The following is a 20,122-nucleotide window of genomic DNA, read 5'->3' on the forward strand; positions in this document are numbered from 1 at the left end:
AGAAGATCAATAAAATTGATAAAGCTTTAGCTGTAGCTGGATCGACTGACCCAGAAAAAGAGACAAGATTCCAGTTACCACAGCGAGGAATGTGAGGTGAGGCAGCACCACAGACCCTACAGGAGGAACAAGGATCGAAGGGATTCCATCAGCAACCGGACTCCAGAAGGTACACAGCCTGCGTGAGATGAACAGACTCCCAGCAGACACACGCCTCCAAAACTGACTGCAGAAGAAGTAAAAAGCCGAAGAGACCCATCACAAGTGGAACACTGCACCAGCACCGACACCTCCCTGCAGCTGGCCTGCTCCGCCCCCTCTGCCAGGACCCTGGGCAGGAGGCTCACGCTCTCCCCGGGGGCCCTGAACTCTCTCTTCCAGGGCTTCCCTATCACACACGGGCCCGTTTCTGCCGCTGCATCTCCATCTCCCTGCTGGCTGATGTCTCCCTGTATGCCCTCCTTCCTACCACAGGCTCATCTGTCACTTTAACTGCAGTTCCTGGGTTCCCAGTTATCACAGAAGACGTCAGGTCTGCCTGGCCGCTGCCTGCCCGGTGCTGTGGCTGGGTAGGGGCAGCGGGCTTGTCCCACCCTCTGGCCGATCCGGCAGCTGACCTGAAACTGAGCCGGCAGTGCACATCACAAGCTGCTCCGCAAGCCCCAAGGCTGGGCCTCCACCCTTCTCATCTCTACACGACATCCAGGGTCTGAGTTTAGCATTGTGTATGGTGTTAGGAAGCGCTCTAATTTCATCCTCTCACAGGCAGCCGTCCAGTCTTCCCAGCACCGTGTGTGGAAGAGGCTGTCTTTGCCCCATTGTATGCTCTTGCCTCCTTTGTCAAAAAGAAGGTGCCCGTACGTGCACGGGTTTATCTCTGGGCTTTCTACCTTGTTCCATTGGTCTATATTTCTGTTTTTGAGCCAGTACCATACTGTCTTGATGACTGTAGCTTTGTAGTATAATCCAAAGTCAGGAAGCTTGATTCCTCCAGCTCCATTTTTCTTTCTCAAGACTGCTTTGGCTATTCGGGGTCTTTTGTGTTTCCATATGACTTGTGAAATTTTTTGTTCTAGTTCTGTGACAAAAGGCATTGGTAATTTGATAGGGATAACACTGAATCTGTAGATTGTGTTTGGTAGTATAGTCATTTTCACAATACTGATTCTTCCTACCCAGGAACATGCATTATCTCTCCATCTGTTTATGTCATCTTTGATTTCTTTCATTAGTGTCTTATAATTTTCTGTGTACAGTTCTTTTGTCTCCTTAGGCAAGTTTATTCCTATTTATGCTTTTTGTTGCAACGGTGAATGGGATTGATTCCTTAATTTCTCTTTCTGATTTTTCATTGTTAGTATATAGAAATGGAAGAGATTTCTGTGTACTGATTTTGTATCACCATATACAAAGATAAACTCAACATGGATTAAAGACCTAAAAGAAAGACCAGAAACTATAAAACTCTTAGAGGAAAACATAGGCAGAACACTCGATGACATAAATCAAAGCAAGATCCTCTACGACCCAACTCCTAGAGTAATGGAAACAAAAGCAAAACGAAACAAGTGGGAGCTGGTTAAACTTAAAAGCTTCTGCACAGCAAAGGAAACGATAAGCAAGGTGAAAAGACAGCCCTCAGAATGGGAGAAAATAACAGCAAAAGAAACAACTGACAAAGGATTAATTTCCAAAATATACAAGCAGCTCATACAACTCAATGCCAGGAAAACAAACCCAACCAAGAAGTAGGAAAAAGACCTAAACAGGCATTTCTCCAGAGAAGACATACAGATGGCTAACAGACACATGAAAAGATGCTCAACATCGCTCATTATTATAGAAATGCAAATAAAAATTACGACATATCACCTCACACCGGTCAGAAAGGCCCTCATCGAAAAGTCTACAAACAATAAATGCTGAAGAGGGTGTGGAGGAAAGGGAATCCGCTTGCACTGTTGGTGGGAATGCAAACTGATTCAGCCACTATGGAAGATGGTATGGAGGTTCCTTAAAAAACTAGGAATAAAACCACCGTATGACCCAGCAATCCCACTCCTAGGCATATACCCTGAGAAAACCAAAATAGAAAGACACACGTGCCCCGATGTTCACTGCAGCACTGTTTACAATAGCTAGAACGTGGAAGCAACCTAGATGTCCATCGACAGATGAATGGATAAAGAAGCTGTGATACATACACACAATGCAATATTACTCAGCCATAAAAAGGAAGGCATCTGAGTCAGTTCTGATGAGGTGGATGAACCTAGAGCCTATCATACAGAGTGAAGTGCATCAGAGATATAAAGATGAATATTGTATTCTAACACATACATACCGAATCTAAAAAAATGGTGAAGAACTTATTTTCAGGGCAGCAATGGAGAAACAGACACAGAGAGCAGACTATGGACTGGGGAGAGGGGAGGAGAGGGTGAGACGTATGGAGAGAGTAACATGGAAACTTACATCACCGTACTTAAAATAGATAGCCAGCGGGAATTTGCTGTGTGGCTCAGGAAACTCAAACATGGGCTGTGTCAACCTAGAGGGGCCGGATGGGGAGGGAGATGGGAGGGAGGTTCAAAAGGGAGGGGATACATGTACACCTATGGCTGATTCACATTGAGGTTTGACAGAAAACAAAATTCTGTAAAGCAATTATCCTTCAATAAAAAAAGAAAAAGAAAAAAGAAATGGGGAGAAGCGTGTCTTTTCCATCTTCCTGGAAACAGAATCGTCCACACAGCCAACGACCACACAGCCAGCACCTCGGGGTGCCGGGCACTGCGGCAGACACCAGCGGGAGCGATTCAGTGGCAGCAGGTGTCTGGCTCGGCTCCTGGCTCACAGGTGACAGTCACACCTGCAGGATTAAACTGGACGAGGCGGCGCTGGGAGCGTTGAGATCGGATCATAGAACCCTCTCTGCCAGAGGAGTGCAGGCCTCCCAACAGAAGGGTATTACTTCTAAGGTGCAGAACAGCATCACCAACGTGGCCCCCAGGGTGGGGGAGGCCGAGGGAGACAACGGCCCAGGGGCCCACTCTCCCGGCCCCCCGCCACCAAAGCTCCCCACAGGCATCCAGTTCTGTGCCAGCAAGACCACCACACCCAGAGGTCAGAGGGCACGCACCCGGGTCAGAGGGGGCCCTGGCAACGTGGCTGGCGGTCATCTCTACTGCCCAGAGAAAGGGGTGCCCGCCCCACACACCTCCCATCCAGCGCGGGTAAACGCGCCTCACACTCACTCTCCGCACGCCCCACTCTCTGCAGTCCGCCTTCTCTCCCTCCAGTCGGTGGACTCACCAGCAAGCGGACACAGCAGCAGCTGACCCCTGAGCTGAAAGCTACCACCACCACCAAGTCAGGCTCCCAGCGGAGACAGCGCTGGACTTAACAAACTCTGGTCCCTACTTTCCGCATTCTTTTTATTTATAAAATTCTTTTTATTTATAAAATCGCTTATGTAAAGGTATTACCATGCACAATGTATTCAACTATGCATGTAAGATGTAGCCTTAATGAAGAAAGCTCGAGTCAGCCAAAAGACAGTTCAGAAAATAATTTTTAAGAAAAGACCAAGTCAGTGACTTTCAAAAGTGTCTGAATCCGCACACCTCTCACAACCCATGGGGACACAACATAAATACAAAAACTAGGGCTGGCTCACTCGAAGGATAATAGCCTGGAGCTGACGCCTCTCTCCTCCCTCTGGCAGGGCCTGCATTAGCATGTAAATAGCTGGCAGATTCAAGGAAATGAAAGCAGGAAGAGCTCTTTAATTAACTTTAATCCTCGGAAAATCCAGGCAGCGATCTGCCCTGGCAGCCCTCCTCAGAAGGCCCTCACCACGGCCCGGAGCCCCATCCCCGCAGCCCCGCACGGAGAGGGTGGTCAGAGAGGCCCATTTGGGGAGGGACATCTGGGTACTCGGCCCAGAAATAGCCATGCCACGCCTGTCACAGAGTCTGGAGGTGGTGCCCCGATGGAAGCCTGGGCCGGTACACGGGGCCCTGCCAGCCGGGGAGGTGGGGGTGGTCACCCGCGGGGCACAGGTCTGAGGGGACACGATCTGCGCACCGCCCACAGGGCAGGGACCACAGCCTGGGCAGCATGCTGAGGAGGCCCCTGCCACCCGTCCTCGTTCTCCTACGGCGCCGGTGGGCTGCAGACCCGGTAAGGCCATGACCGGACGCGCTTGGCAGCAGCCAGTAGAACCAACCAGGAGCACACAGACACGCTCCGCCTCCAACCCCACAGGCACTCAGGGTTGGCCCCACAGGGGCGAGATGCCTGGGAAGCCACCGGGGCCTGTGTTGGAAGGAGGCGGCTGGGCCACAGACACACTGGGACGGTGCTTTCAAAACCCAAGACAGGCCCAGAAGAGACGGGCACGCACCCCAGGCTACCCCTCACAGAGCCGGGAGGGCGAGGCAGCAGTGCAGACCGCGGGGTGGGGGGTGGGGGAGGTCAGGGCCGGGTTGGGTGGGTGGGGTTGGGTGGGTCAGGCCTCCGCCCCGCTGCTCTAGCTCACCGAGCTCCCTCGAGCGAGGCGGGGGTGGAGGTGGGGGAGGCAGGCACGAAGCTCACTGCTCCAGGAAACTGGGAAGATGCGCAGAAGGGAGGCCTGCAAACACCTCCATCGTGTGAAGAGCATGGCCTGTGCCCACCACAAGGGGCAAAGAAAGCCAGGCTGGGGTGGCGCGGGTGCTGAGCTGTGCCTCTCAAGGGGAGCGTCTGCCCCGGCCCCACGGCTGGCTGAGTCCAAACTCGAACCCAGGCCTCCGACGGCGCCTGTGCACATCGTCACCGGCAGCATGGCCAGGAGCAGCGGCCACAAGGCAACGCGGCCACCCCTGCACAGTCCCTGCTCCCGGCAGAGCCGTCCAGACACAGAGCTCGTCCCCTGGCCTGCACCGGGGAGGGACAGGCCCCGTCTGCTGCAAGGAAGCCCCGAGACACGCCCGGTGCAGATGGGAGGAGCACGCTGGGGGCACGGCCGGACGGGGTCCAGCAGATCCCTCCACGGACTGGCTCCGTCCCAGCAGACGCCTCGCGGAGGCTAGTTCCTGGCGACACCGGGTGGCCCCAGGCCTGTCCCGGGCCTCAGGCTCCCAGCGTGGGGAGCATGAGATGGACGTGGAGCAGTGAGCGTTCATCCTCTGGCGCCCCAACCCACCCCCTGCAGCACAGGGAGGGGCTGGGAGCGGGCAGGCTCCCCTCCAGCCGGGCCTGCTGCTCGCTGCGATTCCCAGGCCCTCGCCCTCAGGCACCCCCTTCACAGGTGGGGACACTGAGCCTCAGCCACGCTGAGGGACACTGGCAAGAGGGTCCCCAGCCCCAGAGGAGCTGCAGCGCTTCTCTCACCACACCCCACCCTCCTGGGCGGGCAGCCTGCTGCCAACCCCTCCTCGAGTCCCTGGCCCCCCACTCTCCAGACCCCGTGCAAAGCTGGAAATGACCTCCAGCAGAGCACACACCAGAGCTCCGGAAAGGGACCCAAAGACGCGCCCACCCCGGCCACAGCCACAGGAGCCTGTGCAGAGTGCGTAACGCTGTGTTCACACCACGAACACACCGTCCACCACGGTGATGAGGAACTCTGCAGGAGGAACCCCGCAAGCCTGCTGTGGGCGGCTCTGCTCGGGAAGCTCTTCCTCCCCTCCACGGCATTTCATGGGCGGCAGTTTGGGTCTTTATGGGCGAAATTAACCAAAAGAATACAGACTCCAAACCATGCTCCCTGCATCTGACTGTTTTTCATTTGATGATGGATGGTATTTAATACCTCTGGGCTGAGCACACCCCGGGTCTGTAAACGCAGAGTCCATCTTACCGCTGTCCAGCACCATCACAGTGGCCAGGCTGGCCTCATGTTCCAGGGGGTCTCGTGGGAAAAGCAGCCTAACTGCACTCAACCAGCTTTCCAGAATGAAAACACACAGACTCACACGTGCAGTCACACGCACACATACACGCCTGCACACACGCACAGACTCACATGTGCAAGAACCCACATGCTCAGAGGCCCACCCTCCCAGACATGAGGGGGCTATGACCTAAGGGTGGGGGCGGGGGCTCTGTGCGGAGCCGGACACACCTGCCTGGACACGACCTACCCCCCCCACTGCAACTCCTCAACTTTCCCCAGCTAAGACTCCTCTTCCACAAAGAAGGAACCTGCAAATTCTAGCTCGTAGAGTTTCCACGACTTTCAAAGATGATCCTTAGACGGTAAAAGTTAATGAAAACTAGGTAACAAGATGATTCAGCAGGCACCAAACGCCTGCTCGCCCCAGGCCCTGCACCAGGCAAGGGCAGACGTTCCCAGGAAGATAAACACGACGCGGGGACAGACGCCTGTCTCCCAGCCCGGGGTGAGGCCCGAAGGTGCGGGCTTCTCCAGCACTGCGGACGAACCGGCAGGGGCTGGCCTGCAGGGCGCAGACCCCGGGTAGGAAGCCGGCCCACCCACACGCACCCCGCCCTCGCGGGTCGCGTCTAGGCCACGTGCTGCGTTCACTGTGGTCTCTGTCCGTTTCTCAATCACTGGTCACGTGTGGAACTGCACTACCGTCATCCCCAGGTTCTTCCCGCCCTTGCACTGCGTCACCAGTGAGGTGCTGGAGTGGTGTGGGTAACTGGCAGCCAGGTAGTTCTCAGGAACCCAATGTCACGATAGCAGAACCCACTGTCAGCGTCTGGTGAACTCACTGCCACGCTTTTGTGAATGTTGGTTTACAGGTAAAACATACTTTCAAAGCACTGGCTCCCATAATCAGTCTCTGGGGCAGGCCCCCCACCTCGGCCTCCTGGAGAGGAAGAGAAGGTTAAAGGTGGGGGGTCCTGCTGTGAGAAGCAGAGGGTACCAGAAGGACAGAGCTCAGGTTCCAGCTGTCTTCTGAGCCGCAGTCCCAGGCTCCTCTTCCCCAGAACAGAGCGTGGAGCGAAGCCTCCCCGCCCAGGCGCATAGGGCAGTGCCCACTGCAGGCGCAGCTGCTGGGTCTCCAAGCCCCTCAAGAGTCTGGTGAGGAAAAGCAGGCTTCCACGGCAGTAGTCGGGGCCTGCTGCAGAAGGGCTGCCACAGAGCCCAGCACAGGCCGGACCGGGTGCAGCAGGGCCCCGTCAGGACCAGGCACACCCTCTCCCTGGACACCCTGCGGGACCGCCGCCTCCTGCCCTGCTATAGCTCTCGGTGAGCCGCGCGGCCAGGCCCACGTCGGGGTGAGCCCAGAGAGAGCCGGGACCGGCACCTTGCCTGATGGGGGCAGCCCAGAGGGGCGAGGAGCCGGGAGCCGATGACAGTGACGGGAGGGCCCAGGCCCAGACAGAGGACCCCGGGAGCCTCACGGGGGGAAGGCGCTACGTGGTCCCTCCGCATTCACAGCCTGGCAGCAGAACCCGGATGACCCAGAGCGGGCAGGGAAGGAGCCGTCAGGCCTCCGCAAGCCGAGGGCGAACATGCCCGGGCTGGAACGGCTGAGGGCGCTGCGGGCACCTGCAGCGCCTGCGATAATCACCCGGAGCGGCCTGGCGACAAGTCAAATGCCCCCGGCGAGGCACGTGGCTATTTTTAGCAGCAGCCTCGAGAGGCTGCCTGGCAGGGAACCATGTCTTTGAGCATGACCATCAATTTTCACCTGCAGCCAACTTCCTTTCCTTTCAGGATGAAGGTTATTCAAAGATTTGGATTTCTTCGAAATTGAATTAAAAGGAGAACAGGTCTCCACAACAAGGGAGATCTGAAGTATACACAGGACAGCCGTGTCCTCCCAGGCTGCAGACCCTCCTGGCCGGGAGGGCACCCAGGCCGCGTGGCAGGCGGCCCCCCTCGCAGCCAGAGCCCTGCCCTGGAGACGCCCCCTGCCGAGGGCCTGAGATGGGGGCGCCGGGGAGGCAGAGCGAAGAACACGGCCTTCTGGCCGGTGAGGAAATGGAGACAGAGGTGCCACGCTCGGGGTCACGTTTAAGAAAGAGCCAGAGGCTCAATAAACTGACAGCAGATTTTATCACAGTAGGTTAGAAACACAAGGTCCACACCAAGACCCAGGAATAAACAGCAAGACCGGAGTAACAGGGCCCGTCCAGCACTTGCAAGCTCACCTCTACAGGTCCCGCCCGTGGGGTACCCCCGTCCCGCGGGATCTCCCAGAGCCGTGAACAGGCAGACGGGCACAGGGACACGGTGAGTGAGTGTGCGGGGCTCCGCAGAAAACTCAGTGCTGGAAACTGTCTTCAGGACCCTCAAAGGACGGGAGTCCTCGGGGAACCGGAGCCTCGCAGGCGGCACAGAGGCACCGAGGAGCGAGGCCGGGCTGCGGAGCACTCTGGTTCCTGCCTGACTGGCCCTGCACGCCGTGTGAGCGGAGGCACAGGCCAAGCCCCGTGCCCCACGGGCGCCGAGCTCAGCGAGGGCCCGGCCCAGGGGACAGGAGTGTGGACCGCCAACACCTCTGGCTCCGCTGCGTGAGATGTCCAAGCAGAAGCAGCGACGCCCGCGGCCAGGCACCTCCCCCAGCCGGAGCACCCTCCAGCGTGACCACAGGGGCCGGGACCCAGGGGCGCGCAGTGCAACTCAGGGAGGGGGAAACCGTGGGAATTCTACTCGTGCTAGTCTTCACGTCACTTTATTTTTTAATTTAAAAATGAACGTACTCACACTTGATTATTGAACGCGGCATCACTATGGGTCACACAGGTGCTTTTAACATGGGCTTGGCGCACAGGCTGTGACGGTTGTAGCAAGGCTGCAAGCCAGCCAGGAGGGGCCGTGGGAGGAGCCCCGGGGGAGGACGGGCGAGGGGCGCGGGGAGGGGCAGGGCTCACACAGTCAGAGGGACGCCACCCACGCACTGACATCCTTGGGGCTCTGGCCTCCAGCCCCGGGACACCTGCCCGGCCACGCTCACCCTCCCCCGCCCCCATCTGCCCGGAGCTGCTCTGCTCACCTTCACTGTTGGGGGAGCAATTAGCACCCGGGCTTTTAAGTCACAGCAGATCTCACTGGATGCACTTAGGCGGTCCCACTCCCTGCACAATGGCAGCCCGGAGGGGTGTGGGGGCTGCCTGGGGGGTGTGGGAGGCGATAGAGAGACCCCCTCGCACAGTGAGAAGTGGGAGGAGGCCACGGCCGGCCGCAACGCTGCCCCTCGTCCCCTGGGGCTCCGGTCGAGTGGCCTCCTCGTCTGTCACACGAGGGACTTAACGCTGAGCCGAGATTCTGGGCGCCAGCCAGGTCCCACGTGTGCGCTGTGTGCCCACTGCTGGGGCACCCGAGGGCAGAGGCCCTGCCCTCTCGGGAGGGACAGAGGTGGGCACGGGGGCGGCAGGAGGGCATCTTCCCAGCCCCTCGCCCGTGCGGCACTGCCGGCCAGACAGGAGCAGCGGCAGGGACTGCAAGCCCTCCTAGTCCCACAAACAGATGGGGGCGGGGCCTGCGACCAAAGCCGAGTGTGACCGGAGTCCCACCTAAGGCCATCCTGGCTCAGCCGTGCATCCTCCTCACGGCACGGGGTCACAGGCCGGCACTCCTGCAAACCGAGCCGCTCGCCCCTCCCCAGGGAGCAGGCTGGGGGCAGGTGCTGCGCTGGGCTGGGAGTGTCCATGGAGCGTCCAGCAGGGCTCCGGGTCACACCCGCCAGGGCTGCCTCCAGAGGCCAGGCGAGCCCAGGGTGCGGTCCCCCGGGGACCATGCCTGCTGCAGAGCCTGCGGCTTGCAGAGCCCCGGGCACCTGGGTCAGCACGGTGGGGCAGGGAGCCGTGCTCCCTCAGCACAGCGACATGGAGCCGGACGGCCCGCGGCCTGCAGGACGGGGCTCTCAAAGGGAGGCCACGGAGGCCCCCCGCCCACCCAGAGCACCCCTCTCCCACGCGACCACAAATCTATCTTAATAAACATCTTCAAACTGGAGAGAGATGAAAGGCATTTTGTTTTGATTTCATTATATTTCCTAAAATTGCTTTTCTCTTTGGAGTTTTTTCCTGCCACGACCCAGTCCAGCTGCCCCCTCGGTGGGATAATGCAATAATACTGCCGACAAGATTGGCTTTCTAATAACTCTGCAAATGGCATTTTCCCATAACAAAAGAGGTGGACTTCTTACTTAAATGGATATACTAGAAACGTCAGCCTGGAAAGGTAGCCTGAAAGGACAATATCTTAACACGTGAAATTAAATTCTGGAGCCGAGAGGGTCCTGCTCAGCTGGGGCTGGCTGGCGCTCATGGCCCTCCGCGGGGCTCGTCTGGGGGCCGGGAAAAGCATTCAGGGGGCGGCACTCGGAAGAGAGCAGAGACTGAACCTGAGCCTGAACGTGAAGCAGGCGAGCTCCGCTGCGCCGCGCCCTTCCTGGGCGGAGAGCGTGACCCGGTCCTCGGGCAGCCAGGCCCAGGGGGCCTCAGGGGAAGGCCAGCCCCAGGTGCAGACTGTTGTCGGGGAGCAGAGCGGCATTCAGACGCCCAGGCAGGACAGCCATGCCCCAGTCCCGGGACCCCCCCTAACTGGGGACAGGGTCATGGGCAGAGGGCAGGGGACGGGGTCCAGAGGAGCCCTGCCCTGCCAGAGCCACCAACCCAAGCCACCACCTCCATCCCGCCAGCATCCCGGCCCCACTCAGACTGCAGTTTCCTGAGGTAGAAGCGGGGAAGGGGCACGGCACCCCTGATCCAAGCCTCGGTGGGCGGCAAAGAGCACGCCAGAGACACAAAGAGGATTCTGCTTCTCAGAAGACGGAGCAGGTTCTGAGCTTCTTAAGTATTTCCTCCTGTGCTCCCCAAACCAAGAATTCCCAGCATTAGAAGAGGAGGCACAGGAGAGAAACCCTTCTAATAAGATTAGGAAGCTTGTCAAGGCCGAGGACGGGTGTGAGAGAAGCATGGAGACGTGTGATCCGAAGCGGCTGGTGGCCTTTCTGCTCTTTGGCACGAGAAACAGACGTGCTCAGCTCTTCTCCCAGGCGGGAGGCCTCGGCGTGAGCCAAGGGCGGTAGCCACAGGCAGTGCTCAGGCCCGGCCAGTTGGGGCAGCTGCAGGGCAGGTCCCCGCCTCGGGGGCGTGCAGGCAACAGGGCAGCTGCTGCTGAGGGCCCCGCAGATGCCTAGGGGGCCGGGCGGTGCTTATCAGGCCTGCTCACACCACACAGCCCCCGAGTCCTCGCTGGCCCCTTACCATTCACGGGAAAGTGGAAGGGGGCCCCTGAGCGCCGCAGCCCAGGCCCCGCTGGCTCCGCGCACAGGCGTGATGGAAACAGAACCTGAGATGCTGAAGGTGCCAGCGGCCACTGCCGAGGGCCAGGCGGGGACCAGAGCAGAGCCCACTGCTCCCGGCCGCAACGCCGCCTGCCTGCCCCGAGTCTCAGGGCCCTCAATAGCAACACGGAAACACCCCTGCCTCCAGGGCTCCCTCGAAAGGGGAGAAGACACGATGCATGAAAGCCACACGCGGCAGGGGCCCACCACGCCTGCAGGATGCGCTGGGACCAAACGCACTCACAGCCAAACACTCTCCACACGGCTCCGGTACTGACGGTGAAAACTCAGGCCCACACGAAAGCCTTCAGAAACGCAAGCGAGACGTCCAGTAAGTGAGGGGTAAACAAGCAGATCCATCTAGATAGTGGATTTTACTCAGTGATAAAAAGAAGGGAGCTATCAAGCCAAGAGAGGATACCGAGGCTCCTGAACGCTCACCACTGACTGAGGCCAGTCTGAGAGGTGACACTGTGAGACTCCAGCTGCACGGCCTCTGGGGAAACCGCAACGACGGAGACAGCGGGAGTGCTGGGGTCCAGGGACGAGGCAGCAGAGAGCAGCGCCCTGCGGTGGGCGCACCGGCAGCGAGCTCCGGCCAGAGCCACTGGGCCTGGCACAGGGCTACCCGGGCGTGGGCTGCGGGCCTCAGCTCACGGAGCGCAGAGCTTCCCAGCGGGACCGCGGGCCGCTCACAGCGCATGGAGCCATCAGGAGGGCTGCCTCGGGCGGCGGAAGACACGGGAACTCTCTTGCCTACCTCACTTTGAAAACCTAAGCCACTCTAAAAGATAAAGCTACGCCATGTTGATCATCCGCAGTTTACGGCACAGACTCGACGACTGCTGTTACACAGTGTCCTGGGAATGCCAAATTCCCAGAGGTGGAGCCTAGATTAGGGCTGGGGATGGAAGGCCGGGGGCTAAGCTGCAGCCTAAGGAGGCCTTCATGGTGGCAGCGAGTCCTGAGGAGGGCTTCTGTGAGGACAACAGCATCACACACACTCTCACCTACATGCACGTGCTCACTCGCACACACACATGCACACACTCACACAAGCACACACTGCGTGAACATCAGTCCTGGGCCTGCCGCTGCACTGGATCCATCTGCGATGTCACCGCCCCGCAGCCCCAGGAAGCTGGTGACGTGCACCTCTCCCCTGTTGTCACGACTTCCTGGGGGTCTACACTGTGTTCTTTCTAACGGTCGTGAAACGGACCCACCAGCAGGCTCCAGCACGTCTCCTCTCCTGGGCGCTGTGCCCTGGCTTCATCGAGCTTTGCCTGCCTGCTCTACCCCAACCCGAGGGAGACCCCAGCGCTGAGCCTGCCCACCCAGCTCATGGCAGCCACCCCCAAGAACCTGCGCTTCAGCAAAGGGCAGAGTGAGCGAGCCTGGGCCCTTTCAATCCCCTTCCAGCCTTCCCATCTGCTACGCTGTGAGCTTGGAATGTGCAAACCTCGCCTGAAGGTCGGCCTTTACAAATCGAGAGAGGATGTGAGAAAATATTTTGAACAGGAAAATAAAAATAACCCACATCAAAATTCACGGGGTAGGCACTGGTGATAAAAGCGCTTAGAAAACGACCGCTCGACGGGGACTTCCATAATCCAACAAAGACTGTCTACAAAGACAGACGGCGCACGGGCGGCCTGTGCCGGTGAGCTACCGGGGCTTCCTGAGGCCCGACGGAGACCCGGGCGCCAGGAGCCCCGCGTCCCGCCCTGCTCCCGAGGCTGCAGCGCTGGGTCGGGCGCGAGAACGCACAGGCGCGAGGACGGTGCAGAGGGGGCGGCTTCCTGGGGGGCTGCTCCCACCTGGGGGCCCGGGGGGCCGCACACAGTGGAGGACCACCCTGAGAGGCAGCATTGCCGTACAGGAAACCCGTGCCGGGGAGGGTACCTAACAGGGAGCGAGACCGCCACCATAGAAACTGGCAAACACCACCAAGAGCGTGAGGAAGACCCAAATAAGGGACGGACGGCCAACGCTCTGGTTGAGAAGATGAAATGATGCTAAGGGGCTGCCTATCCCCAAACTGATGTACAAACTCTTTGTAAATTTGCTGTAATCCCAACCATTCCCCAGCAGACTCTGTGTGTGTAAACTGACAAAGTGACTCCGAAACATATAAGGACGAGCGAAGGAACCAGGATGAGCCGGAGACAAGAGCGGTAATCCCTCTGGAGCTTACCGCCAGGTATCAGAGCCCCACCGAGTCGCCGCAGTGAAGACGGTGGCGCTGGCAGAGGACAGGTGGGACCAGCTGCAGAAGCTCAGCTGCCCGTCGGCCACCACAGGCCGGCAACTCAGGCAACCAGACCGCACACGGGGGACGAAGGGTCGTTCCAGAAACGGTGCTGGAGTAACGACACTCGCAACGGGGAAAACCGCCTTGTTGCCTGCTTCGCCCAGTCCTCTTGCCTGGAAAATCCCACGGGCGGAGGAGCCTGGTGGGCTGCAGTCCACGGGGTCATGAAGAGTTGGACACGACTGAGCGACTTCCCTTTCACTTCTCACTTTCATGCATTGGAGAAGGAAATGGCAACCCACTCCAGTGTTCTTGCCTGGAGAATCCCAGGGACAGGGGAGCCTGGTGGGCTGCAGACCATGGGGCCGCAAAGAGTCGGACACGACTGAAGTGACTTAGCAGCAGCAGCAGCAGCAGCAGCCTGCTTCGCTCACACCCAAAATCAAGCCGTGTTGCACGTCACATCCACGTGTAAGAGGTTAGAACACTGAAGCAGGGGCATGTCTCCACGGCTCTGATAGGCAAAGATCAGTCCGTCGCCCCCCACAAAGCACCAATGTCGAGGTGACGAGACAGAAGCAGGTGGCCCAGGAAGACGACGCCGCCTGCTCATCACCAGATGGTCCTGCTCACTTGGGAGTCAGCAGGCCCAGGAGAGGGGCCTGCCACACGTCTCCCACCAAAGATCCCCCTCGACTCACCGCAGACACAACCGTCGAAAACCTCAGAACAGGGCAGGCAAGGCAGGAGCAGACCCTTCACCGATGGGACACCGATGTGCCCACCTCCCTAGGCTGCAGGGTCTCACAAACAAGGTGGTGCCTCTGTACTCAGCATGACTCAACCAGAGTGGCCGGGCCAGGGCTCTCCAGTCACTGGCAGGGCGTCCACAGAGAAGAGGCCAGCCCTCAGCCTGCCCCCACCGGGGACACAGCTGTTAGGACCACCTGCCCGGATCACCTCCAGGAAACTCAGAAAAACCTGGAAATCCCCACGGTCTCCCTCCTTCTGATCTCTCACACACACACACACACACACACACACACACACACACACACACACACACACACACATGCCCAGACTGCGCAGTGCACGGAGCCTGGAACTGTACGCTGGACTTGAGCACGGAGCCGGAGCTGTGCCCTCGCCCGCGGGGCTGCGCTGCCTGAAATCAGGAAGGAGTGCAGACTCCCGCCAGCAGGCTACTCTCGCGTCGCGGGCGAGCACCAGCAGGCTCTGGGGACCGCGGAGTCGTGCCCGGCCCCTGCCCAAGCCTGAACCTCCCTCTGCAGAGCCGCTGACTGCTGACCCGCGGCAGCAGCTAGACAAGCCCCGCCTTACACGGTTCCTACGTAACGCCCGCTCTTCTCTAAGACACCAAGTGAATATGAGGAACAGAAAGAGCTGCATTTACACAAGATAAATAACCTTATACCAACGCCGATACCCAAGCCGAGCCCCTCGGTCGGAAAAGGACCAGGAGGCTGGACAGAGCCCCCTGGGCACAGCATGGACCCCTGGGCGAAGGGGGCGTCCCATCCTCAGGGACCCCCTAGTGACACGGCTCCCCCAGCCCAGGAAGGGCGCCCACCTTGCTCCCGAGTCTCCTCCAGCACAACTTCATCTGCACACAAGGCGAGAGGAGCCCCGGCCTCTCCTGGGGGGCCCAGCACTTTCTGCCTCGCCTTCTGTCGTCTGTTTCTCAAGCAGCAAGGGTGAGGACCCACGAGGTGGACGTCATCACCCCAGACCACGCCGAGAGAGCCAGCCTGCAGTGACCGCTGTCCCCCTCCAAAGGCCGCGCCCCCAGGGAACCGGGGTTGGGGAGAAGGGGGGAGTTTACTTTCATTTTTTAACATTTCATGCGAAAAGTTAGCTTTCACTGCTTAAAGTCTATAAATAGGGTTCTGTAGCCATATTGTGGAGTATTAGGGGCACGCTGGAAATAGCGCATTTCAAATAGGAAAATGGTTTGTGTTCACCCAGTTCTGGAAGCCAGTTTTCAATTGCTTAAAATAGTCACGGTATTTCACCAAGGTAATTACACTCTTAGCTATCAGTAACAATTAAACCCTTAGACTGGAGAAGCTTAATAAGGTCTCAAAATAAAATCACGCCCTCCAAGCACTGTACTCCGAAATGTCAAGCATAGAAGCAGCCCCCTCGACGGCTCGCGGGAGCGGGCGCCCCTTGGAGGGCTTGGCCCAGTGCCCAGCAGAGGGCGGGACAGTGCACTCCCACACCCGCCCAGGGCCGGGCTGGGAGCCCCCAGAGGGTGGGGGCGCCTCCCCAAGAACGACAGGGAAACATAAGCAACCCACACCTCAAGGCCAGACAGCTGCCACGCCGGAGGTGCCCCGAGGAGGAAGCTCGCAGACCACGAGGGAGCCGTGTGTGAACCCATGGGGCCACGCGGGCGGGGGCGACGCACCCGGCACCGAGCCGGAGGTGGCAGGCTGGCCGCCCTCCGCAGACTGGCCTGACGAACGGCTTAATCACGCGGCTGGCAGAATGGATCCTGTGTGCTGGACCTGGGCCGCGCGGGCGACCGTATCGACCCCTCACAAACACGCCTCCGAGTGACCGGCAGTGTAAGCCATCCGTCAGTGCCAGGCAATCAATACGCCTCTCAGAGCTACGCCCGTGAGCGCAGCGGGCCAGGCCGGGCTGAATTAGGCCAGAACGCACTGCTGCCTTCCAACCTGCTGAGCCGGGGAGAGAAGAGTGGAAATTTCCTGCCCTGGGAGCCAGGAGCAGTGACTCTCAAGGACAGAAAGTGCCCGAGACGGAAGCCAAGCAGGAGCACACGAGTGTAGAGGCACCAGTGGACATGCAGCCCTGCCAAGCAGGTGCCCCCTGGCCCCGTGCCCCGAGTGGGGGTCCACGCCCGCAGCCGAGGCAGCCCTGATGGAAGGCCTCCAGGCCGCTGATCCAGTCCCGGGACGCTCACTCATGGGGCATCGTGGGCACCAGGGGTGGACGACACGGGCGGGGCTGATGGGCCCTGTGCGGGGACAGCTGTGGGCTCTCCAAGCAGCCAGGCTGTGTCCCCTGCGGACGGTCAGGGGCTGCACCCTCCCAGACAGCCTCACAGGCTGTGACTCCGAGGATGAGCTGGAACCTCCGAGCACCTCGAGGAAGTGGACCGGCCCTTAACACCCCAGGAGGGCCCGCGCAGGCCCACAGGGGGACTCCTCCCAAAGCCTGAAGGGGCTCCTCCGGGGCCACAGGCAGCTGAGGCCGGAGGGCCGCCCACCCGGGAGGCACACGCCTTCTGCCCTGCGGCACGGGCAGCCCAGAGCCCCGGGGGGCGGACAGGCAGGGGGCGGGCCTCGCCCTGTGTCCACCCCCCACCACCATTTATCTGTCCTCCTGACCACTTTCCCCCATCCCTCCCACCCGACCCCTGCCTCGGCAGCCTCCAACCCGGCTTCTTTTATAAGCTCAGCTTCCTTAGACCCCACCCTCAGGAAGACCATTTCTGTCTGAGTCTTCTCGTCAGCGTAACGACCGCAGGTGCGGCCACACTGTGGCAGACGGCAGGATCTCCTTTCTGACGGCTGAGGAGTGTCCGTCCCTTGAGGGGTCCTCCGGGCTTCAGGAACAGCGCTGCGACATACGAGGGGTGCGGAGGTCTCTGTGAGACGCTGCTTCTGTCTCCTGTGGACAAACGCCCAGAGCTGGGACCGCTGAGTCGCACGGTGGTTCCATTTCTGAACCTTCAGGAACCTCCATCCTGTCTTTCTGGAGTCTTCCCAGCGCCCCCGCGCGCACCATCCCGGTGAGAACCACCAGGCCGGCTGAGTGACTTCCGTGTGGAGCACCGCGGAGCACTCGGAGCGGGCCAGGGTCATCCGGCCTAGACCTCTGGCTGAGGACAGAGATCCAGTGAGACAGCAGTGCTCCTTCGGTCACAGGACGGTCTCCCACTCGTCACCGGGGGGGAGCTCCGCATTTCGCGCGTCAGGGACCACACACAGCCTCCGGCCCGGATGTCGGGTCCTGGCATCGGTGGCCCCGGCAGGGCCCTGGCCCTGAGCTCCGCCTGCCTCCCCTCCAGGCCCTCGCACGGCCTGCACCCTCGGGCTGGGTGTGGGTCAGCGATGTCTGGTGGGCCTCGGTTGCCCTGTTCTTTCCATTGTCTTGTCTGGAACCGTGGCGGCTTCCTGCTGTCCACGCTGGGGCTCCCCGCCCAGGAGGCCCGGTTCTCCACGCTCCTTCCACCAACGTCAAAGTCCTGGGGCTCAGCTCCACCCTCAGCACCTTCGAAACTCCTCTGGAGCCAAGACGAGCTCTGCATCTGTCACGTTTGCGGGCACAAGGGGGTGTCAGCCCTGCCCGTCTGTCCCCGGGACCGTAGCCTCCGTAGGGCCAACCACACGCCTGTATCATGGGCATGTCCCACAGCGCTGACACCAGGACACAGAAGAGACACAGGAGACGGAGGGGAGGGGCCTAGGGAGCCAGCCTATGTGACTGAGTGTGGCCGCCCCGGCCGGGGGGCTGGCCCGCTTCGCCCCGGAGGCAGCGGCTGAGGGTCTCCCCTGAGGGGCACCTGCTAGGTCGCTGGTGGGACAGGCTGCGCCCGACACTCACAGCAGGGCACACCCACAGGGCACAGGCCGTGAGACAGCAGGCTTCCTCCAGCTGACTCGACCAGGAGGTCCCGGGTGTTTATCAAACCGTCAAGAACACACGGTTGTCACACGTAGTACCAGCTCCTGGTGCGTCCCAGGAGAACTGCCACCTTCCGGGGGGGGCCCGCCCAGCCCCTCAGCATCAGCCTGCCAGCAGCTGGACGCTCCCACCCACCCCCCACGAGAGCATCTCAGGACAGATTCTGGCTTTTTCCTGCCTCGTCTTCTGAAATTTCAGCATCCACGGCAATGTCTTAAATTACGCTCTCTCACACAAAAACCTTAATTCACGCTCCAGCAAGCTCTGCTTATCAAGGCAGACTTCAGAAGCCCCGGGCTCAGCACAGTTGGAGACCCCGGCCCACAGTGCATGCCAGCCTCTGCTCACTGGGCTCTGAAGGAAGGAGAGGCTGGGCCTGCCCGGGGACGGAGGGAGGCTGACCCGCGTGAGGAGCCAGCGGCTCGGGGCTGATGGCCAGCCCCCGGTCAGCAGGCGAGGCCCTCAGGAGGAGGAGAGGAGCAGCGGGGCTTCCGGGTCAGCGTCTCACAGCCTCCTGGAGAGGCAGGGCCAAGACAGGGCGGCCGCACGCAAGGCGCCTCCTAGGGGCGGGGAGCTGGCCCGCCTGAGCCGCGGCGTCCAGGCGGCTCCGTGGGCGGCTACCCACTCCAGCAGCAAGACACACTGCTGGGGGCTGAGAATGCACCGCGTGGCCGAGACCAGGCCAGAGGAGGCCTGGAGAGACGACTGAGTGTGGACGCAGGGGCCGGCCGGGGGCCGCTGGCCTGGAAGGGTGGACGCAGGGGCCGGCCGGGGGCCGCTGGCCTGGAAGGGTGGACACGGGGGCCGGCCGGGGGCCGTTGGCCTGGGGCTGAGGACGCGGGGGGCCCCGAGCCGCTGGCCTGGGCGGGTAGACACGGGGCTTCGGGAGCCGCTGGCCTGGGGCTGTGGACGCGGGGCCTTGGGGGCCGCTCGTACCTTCGTCAGCAGCAGGACTCTCTTCTGCAGCCGCCGCGCCAGGGCCTCGTGCGTCTCGCGCCGCTTCCTCTCCTCCAGCAGCTGGCCACCGAGCTGGCGGACCTCGTCCTGGAGCTGCAGTCGGGCCTTCTCCAGCTCCCGGGCACTGCAGGAGCAGAAGGGCAGAGGGGTCAGGCCCAGCGCCCACGCGTCACTCAGCCCCGAGACAGAGCCGCACGTGCGCCCAGCCCGCCCCCCACTTCTGAACAGCTACTTGGAGCCTTTCAGGAGACTCAGGATTCAAACGGGGCCCAGGGTGACCCCAGAACACGTCACGCGCAGCGGGGAAGATCGCCGGCTGCGGGCTGAGGCACCTCTGAAAGAGCCAGGCCAGCCTGGAGCACTTCCCACAGGCCCGCAGGAGCCCCTTCCACCCCCGGATAATGCAGAGCTCCAGCGGGGCGGACCTGGGGGCCTTGAGCTGCCCCCAACCACAGATCAGGGTGGGCGGCCGCAGGCCCGAAGCCCAGCACGCCCCTCAAAATGCCCCCGTCCTTCACAGCCTGCGGGACCGTCCTCCACCCTGGCCTGTTCCCACTCGGACTTTCAGAGCCCTGTCCCGTCCCACCTACATCAGAGGTGCCCGCACACAGACACCCCCGTGCTCTGTGAGGGGACAGCTACCAGGGGAGCTCCCGGGAGGCACGCCACCATGGGACAGGGAGGCACCAGCCCCAGGGGCATAGGGCGGGGCAGGAGCACCGTGCGGACACAAAGCTCACGCCACTCCAAGTAGAGAAAACCGCTTTCCAAAACTGTTTTTTTTTTAGCCATGCTATGCGGCATGGTGGGGGCGGGGGGGGGCGCGGGCGTGGGGGGCAACTTCCCCGACCAGGGATCAAACCCACAGCCTTCGCACCACAGGCATGGAGTCACCACTGAACCACCAGAGAAGCCCCTGTTCTTTCCTTTGGAGGTTTTATCAGGATTACGTCATAAGCTGCGACTTAAAACGTTTACC

At 60.6% G+C, this 20,122-nt stretch overlaps 1 protein-coding gene across 3 annotated transcripts in view; it reads right to left on the reverse strand.

The window, feature by feature from the left end:
* Positions 1 to 20,122, reverse strand: part of MAD1L1 (mitotic arrest deficient 1 like 1) — a 245,331-nt gene that overhangs the window by 112,563 nt on the left and 112,646 nt on the right. For all 3 annotated transcript variants that reach the window (XM_027527258.1, XM_027527259.1, XM_027527257.1), the window contains one exon: positions 19,123 to 19,267. In XM_027527258.1, coding sequence (XP_027383059.1) covers positions 19,123 to 19,267 — 145 coding nt within the window. The remainder of the gene's footprint in view (positions 1 to 19,122; positions 19,268 to 20,122) is intronic.

The sequence above is a fragment of the Bos indicus x Bos taurus genome, chromosome 25, assembly GCF_003369695.1.
Source record: "Bos indicus x Bos taurus breed Angus x Brahman F1 hybrid chromosome 25, Bos_hybrid_MaternalHap_v2.0, whole genome shotgun sequence".
NCBI classification, from domain to species: Eukaryota; Metazoa; Chordata; class Mammalia; order Artiodactyla; family Bovidae; genus Bos; species Bos indicus x Bos taurus.